Raw genomic sequence first — 25,229 nt, 5'->3', positions numbered from 1 at the left:
TGGTTCGATAACCTTACTTCTTTATAGCTTGGGATTTAGTAAACTTGTTTCCTAAATCCTCAGGATGCAAAGAGTTATGTGCATTTTCTTGTCTTCCTGACAGTCTGAGTCACATACTAGCCTCAACTTGCTTCCAAGATATGCCAAGAATGTCCTGCAACAACCTAAAATGGGAAGAAAATTTAAAAATCCCACCACACCTAGGTCACAGTCATTTGGGGGAACTCTCTGATACAGACACATGCAAGTGTGGATTGGCCAGAAAGAGTTAAAATAAAGCTGGTGGATGTTGTTCCTATGGCAGTTTTCTGACTACCAGAGTCACGGAGCATGAGTGTGACCAAAGACAAATGACACTAAACTGACCTGCAAATGCATGGCACCTGAGCAACCACCTCCTGCCCCACGCTACAACGTGGCAGTCACTGCCCATCAATCATAACATCTTTCCCACTGAGTCTGGTTGCGCCAGGAAAATCCTTCTTAACAAAATGCTTCTGGGCCGAAACTCAGAACACAAATAAAAATTAAGCTCTCTCACGAATAGAAGAAAGAGAAGCAAAAGAAAAATATTGTGTGCTCATTTTTCAGATACTCTTCTGGTGTATCCAAGTGTTATTATTACTATTATTACTATTTCTATAGCTCCTCGTGTTCATAAAGGGCACCTGGATAAATGTTTGCTGAATTTAATTTTTGTTTTTCTCTCCCCCCCCAAAAAGGATTCAGCATTTTTCTAACAGGAATTTTAAACTCTGCTTAGGCTACGAAGTTCTGGGACCAAAACAGTTAATTAATTAGCAAGTCACCAAGACAAGGAGACAAGGCTTAGGAAGCTGCCTTTTTTCTTTCTTTCTTTCTTTCTGTAATAAAGAGGATAAAGACAGTAATTCCGAGACCGTTTATTAACCCCCCAGTATGGGTAACTGCCATCGGCTGTGGGTCTGTTAGTCTTGCATTAACATAAGCTACTGGATCTTGGTTTTCAATGGCACCGTAAATGCCCATGATACTGCCGATAAGTGCTAATGCTGAGTTTTGGAAACCAAGCCCTGTGTCTAGCAAATGCTTTTAAAGGAATTTCACTCTCAATGGTTCCTTGCCCAGGAGAAATTCATTTTATGCTTAAAAAAAAAAAAAATTGTCAGAAGGCAAACAAGGAGGCATTCAATTGAGCAAGCATTTTCTTAACTCATTTTAAGATAATCTCTTGCATTCATCAACAATTTCTCCAGTGGACAGACCCATAGAAAAACACTTTGTATGGTTTGGCTGTATGCTCCGTTCTATATTGGTGGACAACCTAAAATAATGGAATGGTGATAAAACAAAAACAAAAAAAAGGAAGGCTTTATAACAGTCAGGGCACGCCGACCAATTTTAAATTGAATTACACAGCCTGCTAATCTTTATGATGGGATACAATTTCTTTCAACATTATGCGTTGTACTAAAATTGGCAGCATTTTCCCCTTCCCACTTCTTGAGCTGGGAGCCACCCCCACACACCTCCCCGGTGATAAAGCTTCTCCTGGACCCCAAAAGCATTGTTCCTGCTGCCTGTGAAGGCAGGGCACAGCTTGTGCAAGATTTCATTTTTATAGCTATTGTTAGTTCGTGTGCATCTGTATTTCACACGAGGGTATACACACAGTGTCATGAACACTGGGCATATTTTCCTAAGACATTTCGAAAGAGGATAGATTCAAACACACACATATGGTAAAGGAGATTTTTAAAGCCAACAATATTGAGGAGCTTGTCACATTTTAAAAAACAAATGTGCAGAACACGGCAGGCCACATATCTGATGAAGCCAGTGCTCTTCAGAAATTCTGAACCACCCAGGGTTAGAAGGGAAGGGACTGCACTGACGCAGGAGCCTGTCTATTTGGATCATGTTTTTGCTCTTTTGATGTGTTTTTCTCACTCTTGGAGTGGAGAGAGCTTATTCTCCTGATAAGAAGAAGGAAGAACTATCTTGACAAGTTCCTGATCCTTCTTCCTCCTGCCGTGGGAAAGGGAACTTCCAAATTCATCTTAGTAATATTTCTAGGAGAGGTGACCTTTCTTAGAACTTAAGCTAATTCCCTTTATCTTAGAATATGGAATCTTACTGTGTGATGCATTGGGCTTATGGATATGTATATAAAAGCCTAAGCGATGGGCTGATAGGCCAACCGGCCAGTACCTATGATACGCAATGACCGCCAAGGGGCAGATGCTCCGACTGGCAGCTATGATGCTCACTGACCACCAGGGGGCAGATGCTCAAGGCAGGAGCAGCTGAGCTTCAGTGATTTGGCAGCTGTGTGCATTCTCGGGTGATGCACCCGGAACCAAAGAGGAGGATGCCTGATTTCAGGTGTGTCACCTAAGAACCACCCTCTCGCAAAACAGGACCTCTTGGGGGATGTGGGAGAGGTGGTTTCCCCTGATTCCCGCAGGCCAGGCCAAATGCATAAATCCCACCAATGCATAAATCCATTCACCAGGCCTCTAGTTTATAATACAAATAAAAGACATACCTGTATACATTGCCTTGTGAACAATTTCATGTTCCCTATCACAGAGCTATACCTATGTCTTTTTTTAAACATGTGCAAGGCAGGCAAAGAGACATAATAATAAAGGGATGATATGCAAACTGACCCTCGTGCCCTCACACAAGATGGCGGCTCCCTGTGGTCAAACATGGTCATCACGAGATGGCTGGCAGAGGAGAGCAGTTAGGGGCAACCAGGCCTGCAGGGGAGGGCAGCTGAGGACAACCAGGCCTGCAGGGAAGGGCAGTTGGAACAATCAGGCTTGTAGGGGAGAGCAGTTGGGGGCAATCAAGCCAGCAGGGGAGCAATTAGACATCAATCAGGGTGTCAGGGGAGTGGTTAGGTGGTGATCAGGCTGGCAGGCAGGCAAGCAGTTGGGAGCCAGCAGTCCCAAATTGGAGAGGGTGCAGACTGAGGGACAACCCTTCCTCCCCTCCCCAGTCCACGAATTTCATGCACCAGGCCTCTAGCATAAGGATAAAAACTTAGGTCTTATGAGACTGTATGGCAAATGAGCTACAGAACAACTACCAGAAACCACACATACTTTCTGGTTTAGATCTTTCTAGAAATTCTAGACACTCTATTAATTGACACTCTCCAGTCCGAGACACATATCTACTGCTGTTCACAGCACACTGACTAATGGCAGTCACAACTGGCGCTGGTGACACCAATGCACAATGGCTCCCATGTACAGCATCCCTAAACCACTTGCATTTATCTCCAAACTAGTTTATGCCAACTGGGCTTTTTACCATAATCACCTAATGGCATTATGTATTACTTAAAATGACGTCATAGGAACATTAAAAGAGTGTATAAATTTACTGTTAGCTAGGGAGTAATGGACACCATTTTAAAAAGGAAGGGGGAATGAATCATAAAAATCTAGAAATATTCTGCACTCAGAGTGTTTCACAAGCATCTTTCCATTCTGACTCACCAATAAATAAACTAAAATAAAAATGTGACAAATATGGTGAATTTTTTATAAAGATGATAAATTATGTGTGATTTTCCCAAGAAAGACAGTGCTGATCTCCAATCACTGTGAACAAAGAAAGGGCTTTGGCACAACTTCAGAAGACTGGCCAAAACATGCACATCTATATACTTCAAGTTACAATAAAAATGTCCAGCTGAGTGTTTATCACATTATGGGTTCCTGTTTTGGCTGACTTTGTCACTAACTGTACCCTTTCCAGTCCCTGTGACAGGGTACGAGGGCTTTGGCTGGAGGAGGAGCTGTGTGTACACCTGCTTATAGTTGTGAAGAAGGAAATTATTCCCAGTGCCACCTCTAACCCCAAGACCTTATCTAGAACAAGCATCCAGCCCCACCAGCGTGACTCAGTGGTTGAGCATTGACCTATGAACCAGGAAGTCACAGTTTTATTCCAAGTTGGGGCACATGCCCAGGTTATGGGCTTGATTCCCACTGTGGTGTGTACAGGAGGCAGCCAATCAATTATTCTCCTTCATCATTGATGTTTCTATCTCCCTCTCCCTTCCTCTCTCTGAAATCAATATATACATACATATATATATATGTGTGTGTGTGTGTGTGTGTGTGTATACACACATATATACACAAACATATATATTTTTTAAAAATAAGCATTCAGCTCTCCCTACACTACAAGAGACATATGTGCAGTTTTGTTTCCATCTATTTTCATAAAAGAATCCTAAGTTTTTTCACTTTCACAGTGCTAAGTACACAAGAGTAAAGATTTGTCAACTCACATGTAAGTCATTTGTAGTCTTTGTGCTTATATTGCTTTCTGAATCCAGGCTTTCTATACGTTTCCATGAAATGAAGAATATAAAAATATTAGTTTAGTTTCCTAAATCCCCACAAAACTTAAATTGCAGCTAACTCAACTAGCATTCCTACCAGTAGCACCATTCCTACAATGTCCACTATCACCACCACACCATTATGGCTATTACTGTATGTTCCTGTGTTATTAGCAACTCCAAATTCAAGTGATGGATGCATACGGCTTTGCTATACCGTCAGAACTGACTCACCAATGACTGTGTCATATGACATAATTGAAAGTCAGTGAGTAAAGAACTACACAATCTTGTCCTCAACACATTAGAGAAATCAAAGCTCGGAACTTGTATATCTTAAAGTCCTATCTGTCCTCACAGGCCAGTTTAGTCTCTTCAAAAATGAAAAGAAAGTTTACTTCCCAACCTTATTTTCAGACAAAAGAGAAAAATACAAACTAGAAGAGAAGTGAGATTTAATTTACCGAAATGACAGGGAGAAGGGAGACAACAGTTTAATTCTACAACTTCACCCTGAAATTAGATGGGGGTGGAAATGTGCTCTTTCTTTCCTGCTCCTGAAATTTCAACAGAATTTAAGAAACACGAGGGAAGAAAGTTTATTTCAGTTTCACAGCGCACCCAAAACTTGCTGCAATAACCTCTAAATCTAGAAGATCAATAATGCATGTTATAGTTAGCTGCTTAATTATTTGTTTTGAATGTACCAAATAGGGTTTTTAAACCAATTCCAGATGTGAAAAGAGCTAGGCAATGTAATCAAAACTAAAAGTCATTTTCCCCAATGTTATTTTCTCCCCCAGAACATTATAAAAATTTCTAATTCTCAAAACAAGGAAGATATTTTGATAAAAACTTTACATATATATTTAAAATTATGTATTCTGTAGACTGTTACAAATGCTAAATAAAATGCTCTAGTATCAAAAGGTCACAAAAGTGATAGAATAAGAACAGTAACCAAAGATATGCAATAAAAAAAAAAAATTAAATGGGGACAAATAAAAATAGAAGACTAATTAAAGGCTGCTGTATGGGTTGCAAAGGTTGCTTATTACCAAAGAGTGTGAGTAGGAGCTGAATGCCATTCAACAAGCATGTACTGCCATGTCTTCAGACTTTGTACAAAAGCACCTCCTGGGCCAGCAGCAACCCTGATCAGGAATAACATATTGAAAAAACTAAACATTCTTTAAATGAAAACGCACAACGACTCCAATTTCCTTCCCCCATAAAAAAGCCAAGAACAAACAAAACCAAATATAGGGATCTAACTGCGAGTTTTGCAATGAAACACACACACACACACACACACACACACACACACACACACACACCCGCTCCACCTCTTTTAGGTTAAATTATGAATGCCCACTAACCAACTATCCATGTAACAGCCAGAAGGCCTCCAGTCCACAGCTCTGGAATGTGCCTTCATGCTGCCACAAGGACAAACTCAGCCAGGCCAGACACATGCAGAGAATCTGAGTGTGCAAGTTTCCAAAGCCAGCAACCAGGTTTCCCAGGCTTTTTTCATCTCATGACTTCAGCACTTTTTGACCAGTAGTCCAACAGCCTTCCATCAGACAAACCTAGTTTAGTTGACATTCATTGATGATTTCACACTAATTCTTAAAATTAGTTGTATCTCTTGGAGCAAAAAAATGAGTTCGGTAACTTTCTAAGGTAAATTATTTTCTGTCCCTTACCAGGACAGTATAAAATTACAAACAAACAAACAAACAAACAAAAGAACGTGCACCCCTTAATTCCCCATTGCCATCAATCCCTAGGATCCTGGGTCCCAGTCTCCCTGGGCAACACAGAAGGAATCAGGATGCAGAGCACGGCTACTGCCTCCTCAATCTCTGTGACCTGGGCTCTGGTAGACTTCTTTGCAGGGGTCCCTGCTTGAGGATCGAATGAGATAACAAATATGTTTGCAAATGACCCACAGCATCTTGTCAGTAAACATACAGACATACTAATTTTATAGGATCAAGTTTCTATTATAACTCCTCACTCTTACTTAAGGATAAGAAAATGAGAAACACTATTTTGTTTTGGCTTAATTTGGCTTGACTTTTAAAATGGATTGCAGGGAATTATAGATCTTGCACAGAAAAAATTTCTATAAAAGACATTACTGGTATATTTGGAAAAATCTGAAAAAAAAATCTGTAGATTAAATTATAGAATTGTATCTATATTTCATTTTGAAATCTGTAATGGGTTAATGTAAATGAATATCCATGTTCTTAGAAAAGACACATTGAAAACCTGAAGGTAAAAGGGCATAGTGTCTATAGCTTATTCTCAAATACTTCAGGAAAAAATTATATAAATAGAAAGACCTACAGAGAGAGAGAGAGAGAGAGAGAGAGAGAGAGAGAATATGCAAATAGCAAAATGTTAACTGAGGAATGGGGCTATAGGGTATATGATAGTTCATTGTATTATTCTTACAACTTTCCTTAATCTATTTTGAAATTAGATTCAAAATAAGTACAAAATGTTAATTGGAAATGATTCATCAAATGGGACTGCCGATTGGGTGGGAAGTGCTGTCTGCACATGAATGGCTCTTCTGGTACTTCACATTGGAGTCCACACTCTACTTTCCCCTCCCCCACCTAGCCTGCTCCCAGTGCAGGCATGGCTGTGCTGAATTATGCAGACAGTGCTATAATTATGTCCTCTTCTCTTTCATCTTCCTTGCACTATTCCAAGGGAGCATGTGTAGGGTGAGCTAATGATTTGCTGTGTATCTCCGATGAGTACTATATTATTTGCATCATAATATTTTCATTTCTTCCCCCTGCACATAATGCCACGTTGACAGCAAGGTCAGTTAAGTTACTATAAGGGATTTTTAATGAAAACAATTATAAATTAAAAATAACTGTGTTTAAAGCATTTAACAGTCACTAGGGTCAAGTGATTACAGCAGTTACAAGACCCATGGGACGTGTTCACACCAAAACAAAGTGAATAAATTACCTCAGCTGGCACATGTAATCACTAAGTGACCACAGGGGTCAGACAGAGTGGAACCCTGAAGACTTTCACGCAAAACCAATAATGAAAATTTATCAGTCAAAAGGTGATGGTGGTGGTGGTGGTGGTGGTGGTGGTGGTGGTGGTGGTGGTGGTGGGAGTGGGGTGGGGGTGGGGGGCGCACATCAAGAATTAGTGAGTGGAGCCATTGACTGGAAGCAGAATGGACTCCATATGCAGCTTGAAAAGCCAGGAAAATAACATTCAAAAACCCAGGGGACCACTGGGGAAAAAAATTCCAGGAAACAATATGCAGATAGGCTGGGAGGATGTGGGAGAGTTCAAATGGAAGTGATCTATTCCATATTGGCAAGATAAAAGCCAAACCAAGGGCTACTTGCCTATAAGAATAATTGTCCTTATCAAGAAACCTATGGTGGGGTGTGGGCATGCATTTGAAGGTCTACAATACAAACGAAAAAGTGTGATGTTAACAACAAACTGATCATCTCTAACAATTACAAGGTACTTGAAAGCTGAGGATGCCCCTCAAAGGTCACTCCTCATAGCTCTGTGGCTATTTCTCTTTGTTGTAGAGAAGAAATGGCTGAAGATAAGGGAAGCAAACACATTTTGTTGATCAAAATACAACCAGGAAGTGAAGAAAGCCAGACATTTATTGATGAGCTCTCTGGGAGTGTCATCTCAGGAGACTCATCATCAAAGGAGACTAGAAACCCTAAACTAATGTGTGCTAATGGTATGAGCTTATTATGGAGGGAGAAAAGGATGAAGTCCAATTAGGGAGGCAGGGCCAGCTTCCTAAGAGATATAACCTTTGATGTAGGCTTTAAAGAATGAACAAAAGTTCACAGAAGAAAGGGAACAAGATTGGCAGGCAGGTGGTGGGATCAACAGGATCGAAGATGTAGAGTGCGCTCTACACACATAGCATTCTGCTTGTGACCTCATTGATAACATGGAGGCCCACCCGTTCTCCTGGAGAGACCTATTCCCTGATCTCGTGGAGGTTGCTTTCATTCATCTATCCCTTCACTCAATGCATGTTCTGAGCTGCTCCTATGAGTCAGGCACAGTTGTAGGTCTAGGATACAGATCTTATGGAGCTTGCATTCAATGGAAAAAGACCAACAATAAGTAAGAAGACACACAAGTAGCAAACATAAGATCTCATCAAAGAGGTGGCATTTGAGCAGAGACCAACAACAGAGGAAATGTCTGGGTTAACGTGTGGATCAGAAGGGGAATGAGGAGAATGAGCAGTCTTTGGAGATGTTAATTCAGCATTGTGATATACCGGTACTGATTTTGAGGCATCTATTGTCTATGGTAAAATACTTAGTCTCCAATAAGATGCAAGTGTGTGTGTGTGTGTGTGTGTGTGTGTGTGTGTGTGTGTGTGTAGAGATTAAAATTAAATCAGTACTCCATTCCATAAATCAAACCTTGAAGAATGAGAAAAATCTTCCAGGTTTTGACATGAATCAACCTAGAAATGGTACCACACCCAGGCAGAAGATAAAGCCCCTACTCCTGGGCCCTCCACTAAAAAATCTGTGTGAAATTGGCTAAGACACTGAAACTCTGTGAATTCTAGTTACCTAATTTATAAAACAGGGAGATGGTATTGACAAGCCAAGGCTGGATGCTAAGGGCAGTAACACCACTCTCTGGTTCCCTTCTATATTCTCCGTGGAGGAAGACTGACAAGACACTGAGATCATAAATAAATAACCTTTTGAGGATGAAGGCCCTTCATGCCCTGGTATGCAAGCATCCTAAGCTAGGATTTAGGATCACGTATGTTGAGGGCTTCAATTTTCCCTCTTGGGCCAGCAGGTTTAGAAAACATGGGGAGTTTTTTGTTTCCAAAGAGCTCCTTTTCCTTTATTTATTTTTAATAGTGACAAAATCATCATATGGTAAAATTAAAAAAACAAACAAACACTTTGCCCTTTTTAGGAATGGCTGTACCTGGCTTTCTCTGCTAAAGTGATGAAGCAATGGATATATGTGTCTCACCCATGCCTGCAGGTGATGGAGATACTTCAGCAAAGAAGAAAGCAGGAAGTTTTAGAAGTGAATTTTGGAAGAGTAGGGACAATACCCAGAGACATTAGCTCTTGTCCACAGCATGATCCCAGTCTGTCCTCCCACCTTTCTGGATCCCCATGCATCCATCAGCAAGACAGAGATAATGCTGTCAGCCCATATCGACTTCCCGCACCATTATAAGCGTTAATGATCTAATATACTCCAAAGTACTTTGAGTCCTTTGGAGAAAGATGCCATATGAATTAGAGGCATTATAATTAATGTAATTTAAGAAAATGGCTGGCCATAACAAAGAGGATTAGATTCACATGGATCACAGATGACCTGGCTTCATGTCCTCGAGTCACTAACAATCCTTTCTAATGAAACTAAGTCCAGTCTTACTTATTTAAGCATATTCAACTATTCTGTATTTACGTTCTTCTTTTTGAAGTACTTTACATATTTCTACATCAAAACTGAACTATACTTTAAAATTAATTTTCTTATTGGGGGAAAAGTACTTACCTAGGAATTAGACCATGAAGTAATTCACTTTAGGATAAAAGACTCTTTAATGTAAAGAAAGTCAAGTAGATAATAAGCATAAATCTGTTTTGTGGATTAAACAAATATATGACAGACAAGAAAATGGGATGTTTGTATCCTCATGATAGGATATATGCAGACAACTCATAGATACTTTTGGAAATTCTAGAATCTCATACTAAGAAAAAAAAAAGAACCTAAATAATTGCTTGATATACAAAGAGAAGCTTTCACATAAATTATAATTTGAAGATGGTAATAGGGGAATTCAAATTATGAATCACAAACTGAAAAGTCTAGCATGTCAGATACAGTTTTTGTGAGAAAGCTAATGATTAAGAAACTCCTTTGACATTAAACTCCAGAAAATGAGAGTGAGGGAATTCTAGGCTGAAAGGAACTCTGGTCAGTTCTCCTCTGCAAGTTACAGGGTATTATCTTATTAAAGCTTCATACCTTTACGTCTTTATGAGCTATACCTATTCAGTCGCTATAAACATCCCAGGGAAGCTCCCCTACTCAAATCTCATCTGAAGTGCCTTTTCTGGGGGGAACTGTATAAACTGTTAGTTTACATCATATATATGTTTTTTATATTGGAGATCGTCCATCTCCACTTGCCCACTTCAAAAGCTCCAGTTCCTACTGGTTTTGTGCTTCTGCAAAAATCAGTGGCCTTAAATGTGCAGACCATGCCTTTGGAAAGCATGAGGTGTCAGAGTTGGAAAAGTTGGCTGCAATCTGTCCACAGCCTGGCACACTTGACAGGAGCTGGTATGCAGAGGTGACTTCCAGAGGAGGAGGGATGGTGACACGGAGGGAGGAGGGGAAGAGTCAGGTTCATTATGGGGTAGAAGGGAGATGACAGGAATGGGAAAGTGGAAGCCTGGCCCCTCCCATGTGGGTGAGAAGTTAATTAGAACCTAAAAACATGTATGTATGTTGGGGTTGGGGATATTTGGAAAGAAGATGGTGCCACGTTTCTGGTGGCCAGGCAAGGCCACATGGCTCACCTTTTTCTCTGTTCCACAGGTAGACTGGGCCACATGCCTCAGGTCACTGGGGAACAAAAGACTGCAAGGCCACTCTCCCTGAAGTCCTGCCCTCCCAGGGAATAGGAAAAACTCACCAACAGGGCAGGAAGGAGGAGTCATGGCACTGACACACTCCGATAATGTAATTTAGCAGCAGGTAATATTACTGACCATTCCCTACCTGTGAACACTGGATACATGTGCATTCACACACGACACCATAGGAAACACACCCATTGTTAAGAGTAATCTGCGACTTGTAGGATATACTGGTGATCTTAATTTCTTTTCTGTGCCATTATCTACATTTTTCAAAATGAATATGTAAGATTTCTCAAGTAGAAAAAGAATTTGTAGTCATTTTTTAAAAGCCCTTACAAGGTGAAGGTTTTCTGCCACTGAGATTATTAAAAAATATATGACACAATTTCTTAAATACTGCTGAGGCTATTATGGGGAATCTTTAGAGGGAAATTTGACAATACATAATAAAAGGGTATGTCTATTTTTAAAAAGGGTATTTTTAAAGTATGTATAATTTGGAGCAATTATTCTAACTATAGGAAGATATCCTACAACTATAATTAAAGACGTTTGCAAAGAGAGAGCAAGAAGAGTGTTCATTATACCAGTGTAAGTAATAATATAAGAACGAACACCTAAGGTCTCCAGTAATACGGAGAGCTAAATAAATTAGACTACACCCACAAAACAGAATGCTATGCTAACACAAAGCATGCCGTGTTACATTTTTTAAAGTTACAGAACAATATGAAAGAGGTGAAGGGATTAAAAACTAAAATTGGAAGTTACAAAATAGCCACAGGGATGTAAAGTACAGCATAGGGAATATAATCAATATTTAATAACTATGTATGGTGCCAGGTAGGAACTAGAAATATCAGAGGGAAAACTTTGTCAAGTCTAACCACTATACCATAAGCCTGAAACAAATACAGAATAATGTTGCATATAAACTGTAACAGGAAAATAAAATCTAAGGCACTAAAAAAAAAAAAAAGAAAGAAAGAAAAGAAAGAAAGTTGTTTGGAAAACTTAGGTAGTGAAAAATTTTTTAAATAAATAAGTTTAAAAAATAGCACATAAGCAAAAAAAAATCCTTAAAGCATGAAATCTGCCACTATTAAGGATATTCAACATAGAAATAAAAAATAAAAAATAAAAATTCTCAAAATGCTATACACCAAATAGTAATTATTCTGAAAAAGAGGATTACAGATGAATGCATATTTTCTGCTTTGCACATGTCAAATACTGAAAATTTTATAATGTATATGTATCTTATTTATATTGAAAGTGTTCTTTGGAGGTAAAAGTCTTATTTATTGATATAGCCATACTTACTGATATAGAAAGTTGTTTATAATATAGTGTTAAGATGAACAGACTATGACATATTACTGTAATATCTATTTGGTAAAAATATGTGTTGTATTATATGTATGCATACGTATTAATAGAAAACAGTCTATAAAGAACCACACTAAATGTTAATAGTGGTTATCTCTGGCCATGGGTGATTTTGTTTTCTTCTTCCATGTATCTCTATTTACTAGGTCAGTGGTTGGCAAACTGTGGCTCTCCAGCCACATGAGGCTCTTTGGCCCCTTGAGTGTGGCTCTTCCACAAAATACCAAGGCCTGGATGAGTCTATTTTGAAGAAGTGGCATTAGAAAAAGTTTAAGTTTAAAAAATATGGCTCTCAAAAGAAATTTCAATCATTGTACTGTTGATATTTGGCTCTGTTGACTAATGAGTTTGCTGACCACTGTACTAGGTTATCAGGAATGAGCAATGTTATACACATTCTAAGGGTAAAATAAATAGCTCAGGCTGTGAAAGCTTCTCTGAAAGCCCAGCTCCAAAACTCTGGGCCAACAGCACAATCACCGAATGGAACAGTCTCCCAATATGATTGTTGTGAAAGGGACAAAGTTGATTTGTATGTCTAGGATTGGGGATGTGCATTGCAGTCACACTCCATTACAATCATGTCTAATACAATGCTTCTACAGATATGAATAACCCCTTTCTTAAGATTTTCCTTGGAAGCATTTTCTTTTTAAAAATATATTTTATTAATTTCAAAGAGTAAAGGAGAAGGGAGAGAGAAACAGAAACATCACTGATGAGACAAAATCACTGACTGGCTGCCTCTGCATGCCTCCTACTGGGGATCAAGCCTGAAACCCTGGCATGTACCCTTGACCAGAATCGAACCTGGGACCTTTTAGTCCACATGCTGATGCTCTCTACCCACTAAGCAAAACCAGCTAGGGCTGGAAGCATATAGGTGGGGTGAGGGATTCGGAGGGAGGGAGGGAGGGAGGGAGGGAGGAGGGGGTTGCGGGAGGGATCGGAATCCAAAGAAAAGCAAAGCAAAGCAAGAAGACATACATCAGACACTTACGTGAAGTAAGGAAGGAATTAAGGAAGTAAGTAGGCTGTAATAGCGGCCTGTCAAAGGTGTCTGGCTTGGGATTCCCCCTTTTACCCCTCCCATCCCACCTCCACCCCTCCCCCCCCCCCCCTCACCCCCCACTCCCACTCCCCTCCCCTCCCTCCCCTCCCTCACCCTCCCTCCCCTCCCCTCCCTTCCCTTCCCTTCCCTTCTTTCTTTCTTTCTTTCTTTCTTTCTTTCTTTCTTTCTTTCTTTCTTTCTGGCCTGGAAAAACTCAAGTTCTGAGCTATGTAATGACAACCAAGACCAAAGAAAAGACATAATTAAAAGTTCATGGCCTTGCAGTTTGACTGACTAGATTGTTATATATAAAATTTCAGCTGAAGGAAGAGGCCACCCAAGAACCCTACCTTTCTAATTATAATACTGGAAACAAAACAACCATAACAAACCCTTTTTAAGTATTCCTGCACAGGTATAAAGAAATGATGAACAATAGGCAACTGGCTGTTATACTCTGAGGAGAAAAGGAAAAGGAAGTGAAGAGAAGGGAAGGGAAAGGTAGAGAAAGGAAAAGAAAGGAGGATAAGACAGTATACCTCCATTAAGAATTGCATACTTTTAATGTTTGAGCCAAAAGGCAAAACAGAAAAAAACTTATTGTACCTTTAGGTTCATTCATTCATTCAAGAGAGTCAACAACCATGGTGTTCCCCACTATATCCCAAGCCCTTTTTCAGAACTGGGGGTACAAAGAGCAATGGTTAGGAGACAAGACAAGTAGACGATCACATAGCAACTATGAGAAGGGCTGGCTGCACACACACCTGACCAGTGGGTTAAGGGAAGCAACCAGCTCTGAAGGACCTTCAGGCAGAAAGGATGAATGAGGTCTCTCACCTAAATGGAGGATCATTCCAGGAAGTAGGAACAGGGTCCGCAAAGGGAAAGAATGGCAAAGGGCACAGGCATTTGGGGAATGGGAAGAAATTAGGGGCAAATAAAAGTGGAAATAAGAAGACAGATGTGCAATCAAATAAGATTTCCTAAGGCTCATTTGTGCAGCGTCCATGAGCAGATTAGCAATATTGAAGACAGAGGCTGGGCCACAAAATACCTCTAGCATGACATTAACCCATCTTAGACCCTGAGTGTGCCTATATGTATTAAAGGATGCTGTTAGTCAAGGAACAACCTTTTTACCCAGGTGATGGTCCCTTCAATAGGGATCCCAGGTCCCTAAGAATAAAGAAAGACAGAAGAACACAATTGGGAAGTGGAGTCTGGTTGACCCAAGTTCAAATCTGAGATCACCTCCTAGTTGGGTAACCTGAGGTAAGTTAACTTCACCAAGGTTCAGTTTCCTCTTAAGTAAAAAATTAGGAACTAATACTTAATAAACAAGTTAGTATGAGGACAGGTAGGGAGGGGTCCAATATTTAGAGCCACCACCCAGACAAAACATGATAGTCCAATCACTTCCCATCCAAGCTGAACACTCTAGTCCAACTTGGCCAGGGCAATTCATTTAATGTCTCCTGCCTCAGTTTCCTCTATTGAATTTGGAAGTGGGACCTCCAAGCCTCTCACAGTCCTAACATTCTGTCCAGTTAGTGTAATTGTTCAGAGGGAGACTTCTTTCCAACCTCTATTCTTATACCTTTTGGTGCCCCCTCTTCCACTCTAAATCTTTTAAAATTCATGGTGCCAGAACCTTCTAGTGTCTGCTTTTTGGATTTTTTGACACTGGCTCTGTTGTCTCCCTCCACAAGATTTGTTGAAAAATGTCCACAGGCCAAGGGCTGTGTTAAGAATGATACAAGCTTTATCACGAAGTCTATACAAATGAGGATATCAAGGCTCAGAATATTAAGCAATTTATCAAGGGCATGGAATTTAATGCTGGCTCTTCCCAGCTGCTCCTGATCATTATATGTTACACCATCTTTCCATCCTCTTAGCTGTCTCTAGTTTGAGTTCTATCTTCTTATGGCCCTGTGCTGTGCTAGCTTAGCCCATAAATTACTTTGTATTAATAACATTATGTGCTACACCTCCCAGATGACATATGTCCATATTAACCAGGACACATCATCTCTAAACCAACAGGGAACTCATGATGGGATTCTCAGGCCTTGCAGCTGATAGGTCAGGGTGAGATTCTAGGCATGCAGGACTTTAATACATCTCTCAAATAACAGAACATGATCGAACAGCTACTCCATTTCCACCTGAACCTGCCAGAAGCTACAGCATTTTAATTCAAGCCTAAGATCTACAAGCCCCCCAGCTGCCATAAGTGTGCTCATATCATAGACAGGTAAAGGAAGAGGGCTCATGCTTTGAGGTAAGATAACTCCAGGTTTACTAATCGAGTGCACTTCAGTGGATTTTTTAGCTCCTCTGAGCTACCTATCCTCTAGAAGATGATCTTGGGTAAGGTAACCCATCTGAGCTTCAGGTTCCTCATCTATAGAATTGGGATAACATTCACAACCTTAGAGGGATGTTGTAGGGATAGAAGAATGCTTGGCCTGTAGAAGAAACAGATGAGCCTATTGGGAGAATAAAGGAGCTTAGGGGTGGTCAGGTTGATTCCAAAATCAGAGTAGACTAGAGTAGAAAGACGGAAATCAGTAAAAGATTCATTAGACTCTAAATAGCTGCCGATCTGAGGACTCATGCTGGTTGAGAGTTGGATACCCTTTTGTGGCATACGCCCTAACTGATCTGATCCTTGATTTCATACTGCCAGGCCGCCTGGCAGCTGTTGCTGGAAGTATTTTTTTCAGGTAGAGAGGTTCCCAATTGAGCCAATGGGTAGAGTGTAATCACACACCGTCTCTCCCTCAGAGCACCATGAGGTTGCCGGGGTAACCGCACTATTCTGGGCCTTCCCTGTGGGATCTCAACTCCTCTATCCACATCCCAGCGGGCTCCCTTCTTTTGGCCTTACATTGGGCACCCCCAGCTGAAACCTCGCCCTCCTCCCTCAGAAGATCAGAGAGGAAATGGGAAGAGAAGGAACTCACCAGGCACTTGGATCTCCGCATTTTATTTCCTTATCATTTTATTTTCTTAGTTATGGCACATTTCCATTTATGAAGTACTTTCCCTTATAAAACATCTCACTGTTTACTTCCAACCTACTAAATAATTCCTCTGACCTATTCTTGTTTATACCCTTTAAATATCTGTTGATGGTTCATGCACCATATTCCCCATTCAGTTATTAATGGGCCACAAAAACTCACTAGCAGCAATCATTTACTGATTAATCTGCACAACAATCCAGAAGGACAGGTAGTATTAATCCTTAGTTCTGCAAAGGGAAACCAAGGAGAAAAGAGAGGTTAACTCCATTGGTCAAGGTCAGTGGCTAAACAAGATTATAACCAGGATCTATCTTGTCTTATATTTCTGTGAACACTTCCCACTGTGTTATTCCCTTTCTTCACAAATCAGTGTTGTCAATGCAGCCAGATCATTTCTGTGCTGAGGTTCAGTCATCACAGAACAGCTTAAAAATGTCAAAAATTCAACCCAAAATAATTTTGCCTGCTAGTAGCTCATAAATAAAAGTTGCTAAAATGAAGCGATGATAGTACTCAAAGGCAAATTTTAAAGGGGCAAAAGAAAAGTGAAAAGATGTGGATTACAGACCCAGCTTCTGTCACAAGGGGACTCTTAAGAAGAGTCACTTAACTTCTCTACACCTCTGAGTCAGCTGTAAAAAAGTAGATTACACTGAATGACAATCAAAGTATGTGGCTGCTTTAAAGATGATGATTGGATACCTATGAAACCAGCACAGAAAAACCCCTCCAATATCCAATGCTGCCAAGACTGTGGTAAAATTGGTATATTCATTCAGTTAATAGAGTGCACAGCTACAACTCCCATGGAAAGCAAGATGCCAACAGACGACAAAACCAGAGAGATTTTCATATCCCTGACTTAGTAATTTAACTCATACTGTATTTTAGCTTAAGAAATAAGTCAATGGAAGCAAAAAGACATATACAAACCAAATGCACATTTCAGTGTTAGCTATCAGAGGAAAACTGTTATCAATTGCAATGTTCATTTTAGAGGGATGTTTTAGTAAACAAAAGCATAGAATCATATGCATGTCATGTTGCTATTACAAAAGATAAACATGAAAATTAGGCAAAGTCATTTAAAACCTTACAGGTACTATTAAATGAAAATAACCAAAAGTAAAAGAACAGACATGTACTCTGATGTCAACCATATAAAATGTGAATTGGTGTGTAAGAGCATAGAAAAACTCAAAAAGAGTTATGTTATTAGTTATACTTATTAATTTTTTTAATGTTTTAACTATTTTTAATGAATAGTTTTCATTAACATATACACTTGCTCAATAATTTAAAAATTTATCTGACCCTACTTTAAAATTTCGACCTGGATTTCTGCATAGTTTTTGTCGGCTGACTTATTTATTCATGACATCATTTTTCCAGAGTGATTTTTTTCTTTCTACTATAATTCTTTACTATCTTTAGATATTTTAAAATCTCAGAATCCTTGCATTTTTTTCCCCTGCACCTAAATGGATTCTTACAAAAATCTGTCATCTAATCTAGCTATGAATAGCCAACCTCATGATTGCCTTGTAATGTTAATATTTGGCAATGCCTAACCCAGGAGTCAAGATGCTTCCGATAACCCTGACCAGTAACCATAAAGTTGCCATTACACTTTTCACAGTGCAAAGGGAGGTTTCATAGTTCAGGTTTTTGCAGCTGTACAGCAGGACATTTTTTTTATTTTCAGGGGTCTTATATACATACTCCTCTGGCTCTCTTAAGAAAGCTGCTCTTAGCTACACTGTGCTAGGACTTTCCCCTTCATAGGCTTTTATACGTTCCTTCTCTCCTTAGAAACATTCTCTTGCTAGTAGGTCATTTGTACATCTTTGCTCATGATATCTGGGAAAGATTGCAGAGCCAATGAATTAAAATATGATTCTAGGTCTCCTGTGTGCCAACGAATGCCCTCATTAAAACAGAATGAGTAGATGAGATCGGTTTCAAAGCTTTCCATCCCTCTGCCCCAGAGCCGCCAAGGCCAGGCTCTGAAAGGATGCACAGTAAAATTAAATATCTAAAAATTCATCTTTAATTAACAGAATTGGATTAAAGCTAGACACCACGGCATATCATACGAGAAATGGCTGAGCTGGCTTCCAAGTGCTCTAATTCAATTAGGACACAGTGAGTGACACTCGGACGGGAAAGGTTAATTGGGGGCGCCAGAACGCAATCATTCCTTACCTAACCAGTCATTAAACTTCTTAACCTCTGAGGGCAGTCCCAGCTCGGTGAAATCGCCTGTGTGGAGAAGGATGTCCCCATAAGGCATCTGGATACCATCTGTTCTGGAGTGTGTGTCTGAGATGCAGACAAACCGCGTGTGGCCCGCTGGTTTTGGAGTGTCATATGGGATGGGGTCGACCCTAAAGTAGACATAACAGATCCCGTAACAGTTAAATATATTAGAACCCTCGTAATTGTCATCACACATACATATCGACTGTTAGCCGTGAAACGCACCCAGACAAACTGATACAAAGGCAGAAGGGACCATTGTAACGAGGGGACACTTTTGAGTGCAAAGGAGATATAGCATCTCCCATCTACAATCCCAATGAGCACATTTAAAAAGTCTTACTTACCTGATTTGAAAATTAAAAAGAATATCTTACAGGCAGAGGTGGAATTAATCCAGGAAACTGATAGAGCGATTAATGGTGAAGGTTAGGGATACTGAACCCCAATTGGGGAAGCAAAATTATGCTGTTTTGTCTCTCCTCATGCTCCAATTGATCCCACTACTCATTAGGAATGAATAACTAATTTATTCCTTCTGAAACATGCATAAGTCAGGCAATGAACTAATTTACGAAGAACCCGGCACGTGCTTTGCCAACTGAGATACGGAGAGACATACTAGATAGTACTAATATTTAATATCCTTTCCAGAACCATTTGTATTTCCAAGAATCTTAGGATCTTCTTGTGTTTGCTAAGAGATTCTCAAATCAAATTGTGGGGAGGGAAGGTGATGCCAAAATAACAAAGCTTTTAAAAAAATGAAAAACAAACACGCAACATTCACTGGATGTTCAAAAACTTTGTCAGCTCCTTCTTTACCACAATGAATTATCTGCAGCCCCAGTAACACCTGAGGCTGCTTGGAATGCCTTGGGCAGAGATTCGATTCAGTACAAAGAGTAAGCCTTTTAATGAGTGTCTATAGATACACATAAGCATTAATATATGTATAGTTTTAGAGACCTAAGCACTGTGAAATTACACCAGGGCATAAGAATCAAAAGGCAAAATGATCAACCCGAAGCAAAGAAAATGAAACAGAACATTCTCATTTAATTGAGTGTAACAAAGTGTGCTAAATAAACTTGGTAAAGAAATGCAAATCTGGCTCTTCAAGCATACAGTTTTAATTATTTAAGGGGCTGGTAGCAGAGTTAAGGATGCTTTAACTATATTAACTCTACGCTGACAGCTTCCCTTAATTTCTCTGTAGGAATGCACACTTATTTTTGGATCATAGGTGAAGAGAAGCAGTTATAACTGTAAAGACAAGGTCACGAAAGAAGCAAACATGCAAAGCAGAGAATACCGTACGAAATGTTAAGTAAGGACCAATATTTCATATCCCAGCTCTACCCTTGACAGTTAATATGCGGCAGAGAACACACGGAAAGTCAACATCAGAATCCCTGTGCATCTTGCTTTGCAGGCTTGGTTTAATTTTCTTTCAATTTCCCACTTTTTCAAAAGAAAGAACCCATTTTAAAAAAGCAATTGTAGTGAGGGGAATAAAGACATTCGTATACATCCTCATTGGTCTTGCATTTTTTTTTCACAGTTTTACTTTTAATTTTATTTTATCTTTGACAGAGAAAAAGGAAAGTCAGAAAGAAGGAAGCTTGAAGAAGACAGAAAAAAGGAACGAGACAGGAAAGGACTGTGAATTGGTTAACACAGTGGATCTAACTGGAAACCCCAAAGGAAAGCTTTCTTTCTGGAACAAAAACAAAAACAAAAACAAAACAAAAAACTCACACACGAATAGATGTTTGTAAAGGTTAGAAATTAACAATGTTGTTACCATGGAGAAAAGCACTAACCCACAAAATTTTGTAAATAACCTGGAAATCCTCCAGATTGTATCCAATGTTGATTTTTTTTTTTTAATGTATGAAGAAGTTTGGTACCTTCTTTTCCATTACTGAGACTATTCCAATCAGTCCCATTGGCTATCATCTTATCACTACATCCTGTCTTCTAAAAGTAGTTCACTTAGAGAATGAATGATTGGGTTGTTCCTTGCTGCAGGAGACTGTGTCGCCCTCTGAAAGTGACAGGTAATATTCTATTCTATTCAACCTACAGTTAGGATGCTCACCGGATTGGGACCATGCACATTTCTATTCAGCCCTCCCACATCTGAATGAAAATTAAATAAATTAACCACTGGACTTTAAACACACGAATCAATTCAATATTATGTATGTCTTTATTTTCCAGTTCCCCTCAGTAACTCAGATAAGCTACGGGCACAAGTAGTGCATCGAAATCCTATAGGAGCCCATCTGAACTCATCAAAGGGATGTCACAGTCATCATTTTGAATGGATTACACAGAAGGTAGCACAGATACAAACTCTTCACTGTGAACAGGCCCCTGTTCTATGAATCTACTCAATTTAAAGAAGCAAATCATCATGTGGTACCTAATTTGTTTCCCAGCTTAGCTCTATATTGAGCAGTAACTTTCCAAGACTATTAGAACACCAATTATAGAATGGCTGCAACTTCCTTCCCCACATTGCCACCTCCTCCAGAGAAACTAGTAACTATCCAACAGATTGAACATAAAATAAAGGCCAAGGAATAGAAGGAAAAACAAAAAACAAAAACAGAAGGCGGAAAGTAGGGAGAAATGTCTTGTTATTGTTGAACTGAAATAAAGTGAGTCAGAAGTACACAGAAACAGTGGCAAAGAAGGCTCACCCATCACCACCACCAACTTGATGTCATCAAAGAGAAACCATTTGTAGGCACTTGGGAGAGATATGGAGGATTGATCTAGGTAGCGGACTCGGGGAGGGAGAGGCCTAAAGACACAAATATAGAATTTATATACATGCCCTGACCCAGAAACACCTTTGTTACCCACAAGACTAAGTACAAGACGACGAGGCAGTGCAGCCTGTCAGAGTCAGGCTGCAGGATAACATGACAAATGTCACCTGGGGGGTCATAGGAAGGAAGACATTCCCACCCAAAGACTTTCAGAGCTGCAAATAGAACATCTAGTACAGTAGGCAAGTTGCTGTGAATATAATTAAAGTCGAGACAACCTTAGGGAAGCTACTATTTCCAAGTTGGGCATTTGGTAAACACTTTGAAAAGTCCAAACAGACAAACATTTTCACTGTAAATGCGTGTCTAGGAGGGAGCCTGATGGCCATGCAACATTTGCCTATTTACGTTGTGTGAGACCCTCCTGCCACATTTCCCCTCCTATTTAACATCTTTACTGCTTACTGTTTATGCCACAGACTTCTCGAATGACCTAACATTTCCCCCAAGGCACCATGTCAAATATCCTAGCAAGTGATTCTCTTACCAAGGCAGTCTAACCCCTAGAGCCAGATTCAAATATCAGAATGAGATTTGCACGTACATCTGAGTACACCCAGGGGAAAACAAGATGACATGGGAAGATGAGAAGAAAACATGGCTTCATAAAATCACAGAGCTGGACAAAAATCTTAGAGGGCATTGGGTTCAATGCTTTATACAAAGCTTGAACACCCTTTCCCCATCCCCACCCCCCCTTCCTAACCGTCATAAATTTTCTTTCCAAGCTTTCCAGAAAAGGGGAGATACTGGGCCCTGTCCCCTCCCCCAGGGCAGCCCATTCTGGTTTTTGATAGCTCTGCTTGCTAGAAACTTTTGGATCCAGAGCCTGCACCTCTGAGAAAGCTGAGCACAGTCCAAAGAGACTTGGCCTGGAGCTCAAGGACTGAGTAACAACTTTGGCTGCGTTACTCACTTTGGACAAGTTATTTCATTCTTTTGGTCTTCATTTTTTTTCTCATTTGTAGGATGGGAATAATAATGCCTAACCTGCTAAATTGCTATGGGGATATAAATTGCCCAGCACTCTGTCCGTCACATAGCACGTGCTCAGAAAGGAGAGGTGCAGAATGATATAAGGGTAGAGCACGTTCAGCTACACAGCCAGACAGTGTGGCTCTGAATCCCACTCCGTATTTATCCACAGTGTGACACCAAGCAAGGTGCTTAACTTCTATGCCTTGGTTTCCTTGTCAATAAAATGGGTATAAAAATAGTACCTTACGCCATAAGACTGCTGTGAGGATGAAGAGGGATAACGTATTCAGAGCATACAGAACCTTGTCTGACACACAGCAGACAATAAATGTTAAGGCTTTTTTTTTTTTTTTTTTTTTTACTAGTTAGTAGTATTTTCACAATTATTAAGAGTAATATCCTTTCGTTTCTCTGACCTGTTTCTTCTGTAACAAGGAGGTAAAAAAATCAGCTACCCCCACAGACTTTGTGAAAATATGAAGTCACACATACACCACCTAGCACAGTTCAGGGCACAAAAACCACAGTAAACACACACGTTTATTTCCTTCCTTCTTAACCCTAGGTCTGAAATAAGAGAGAATAAAGAATTCAGTCTCTTTTCCATTTGACAGTCCTTCAAATACTGGAGGACACGTATGATAATCCCCTGACAGCTGAAGAGTCACAGTTTCTTCAGCATTCCTTGTGTGGTGGTTATTTCGTGTGTCCTCAGAATCCTGGTGATGTCCCAGGTACAATCTGATCGGTCAGAAGCCCTACCTCTGCAGGGTCTGAATTCCCACAGGCCATGGGAATTGCCGAACCATTGAGCTGTTTCTCAAAGACAACTGCTAGTCCAGGCAACGGAGGGCCGACAGTGCCGGACACATGGGCAGACTTTCCTAGAGGCCTGAGCTACGTCATCTTAACCCATTTTTCAATCAAGTCTCTAGGTTCTGTGCCAAGCCGCAAGTCTTCCTCTTGAAACTCGATGGTCAAATGTTTACATATCTCACTGCGTATTCAAATAAATAATCCATTCTCATTTATTCAGTCTTGGCACATTAGACTTTTTTTAACCCATAAAAAAATAATATGACAGTATTATTGCTTCCACTATGGAATCCTCTCCCGGCCATATGTTATTTTTTTCCAATAACAAATTCATACAGCCTTGCAAGTTGCATTGCTAGAGCTTCAGAAAAGCTGTGATCATGTGGTTTGTTATGACGTGGGTTACTTTTTTAAGGCCATGTATGCAGCAAAAGCCTCATGTACACAATTAGCCTAATAATTCAGTGTCAGAATAGAATATAACCCTTACAGAAGGGGGGGGGGGGGACAATGTTAAAATATGTACACAGATAATAACTTAATAAATATAAAAAAGAATTAAATCAGAAAGAATATAACCCTTAAAAAGCATTTTAAAGTGATCTGAGTGTATTTACCATCACCCTTGAAAATCTTGATGTTGTTGCATACGCACTCCACTAACCTTATCTCTAAAAAGTTTTCCAATGGGGCATTAAAGCTTTCATTTTTACTCAGAAAACTTAGACGGCATGAAGAGCTAAAATTACTTGTGACGTTACACCACCCATCCTATGTATACTGTTAGGACAAAGATATGCAAAGCCCACCAGCAAAACAATGAATAAGCAAATACTAAGCTTAAATTAGTAGTAGAATCACAGAATTTTGGGGTTGGAAGGGACCTCAGAGATGATCTAATCCTGTGTTTCATGTCTTTAAATTCCCTGTTCTTTAAATTTCATGGTTTTTGCCCTACTCAAGTATACGTTTATTTAAATTTTGTTGTGTCTTACAGTTTTTGCACAATTTTTTTTTTCCTGCCTAAGTAATGGCATCATTAAGTCATAAACTGGATATGTGCTGGCTGGATTTTCAGCCATACATTAAAATAAATAGTAACTATTAAAATTCTGTTTAAAGTTTGTCCACTCTACGGAACCAGAACTCGGGTTTTCTAATTTCCACTCCCCCCCCCCCCCCCCAACACACACACACACACTTAATTTTGGGAGCTGAAAATATGCCTGCACTTGGAGAATGCAAACGATACAAATTTTAAAATGCCAGCAAACCAATCGTCTAAACTCCTGTAGTCATTAAAATCTACAGAGACAGATCAAAATGAATGGAATTCACTGTAAAAAAGAAAAGAAAAACAACAACAACAAAACAAAACACACAAACCCTCTAAGTTTTAATGGTCTGGGAACTGACCCCTCAAAGTTGAATGGAGTTTCTTAAAACCTCCACTGAGGGAGTGAGCAACATTGAACTTGATTTTTAGAATGCTGATACAGATAAAAAGTATTCGTGCTTAAGGATGTCCAGGCTGGTGCGGAGACTGCCTGTGTTCCCAAACACAGGCATCTTCAGAGAGCTGCCTTAGTTAACAGAAAAGCCCTCATTGAAAATAGCCTGGCACGTGGAATCCAGGGCTTCCGGCACTCTCACCACACTGGTCGGCGATTAGCTGTGTGACCCCCAGCAAGTCACTTCCCCTCCTCTAGCCTGCTCCTCAAGTGTGAAAAGAGGGGAGGAACCAAATGATCCCCAACTGTTGAGCTGCATGGTTTCTATGACACTATTAACTTGTACAAGAATTCAGAAACAACCCCGTCCCCTTCATAGCTG

The 25,229-nt window shown here is 39.9% G+C and overlaps 1 protein-coding gene across 4 annotated transcripts in view; it reads right to left on the bottom strand.

Moving 5' to 3' along the window:
• The window catches only part of MPPED2 (metallophosphoesterase domain containing 2), a 167,947-nt gene that overhangs the window by 97,242 nt on the left and 45,476 nt on the right, over positions 1 to 25,229 (bottom strand). For all 4 annotated transcript variants that reach the window (XM_036427372.2, XM_045577597.1, XM_036427371.2 and 1 more), the window contains one exon: positions 18,706 to 18,887. In XM_036427372.2, coding sequence (XP_036283265.1) covers positions 18,706 to 18,887 — 182 coding nt within the window. The remainder of the gene's footprint in view (positions 1 to 18,705; positions 18,888 to 25,229) is intronic.

The sequence above is a fragment of the Pipistrellus kuhlii genome, unplaced genomic scaffold, assembly GCF_014108245.1.
Source record: "Pipistrellus kuhlii isolate mPipKuh1 unplaced genomic scaffold, mPipKuh1.p scaffold_m20_p_9, whole genome shotgun sequence".
NCBI lineage: Eukaryota > Metazoa > Chordata > Mammalia > Chiroptera > Vespertilionidae > Pipistrellus > Pipistrellus kuhlii.
The sequence above is the reverse complement of the archived record's forward strand: the minus strand, read 5'-3'. Positions and strand labels throughout refer to the sequence as shown.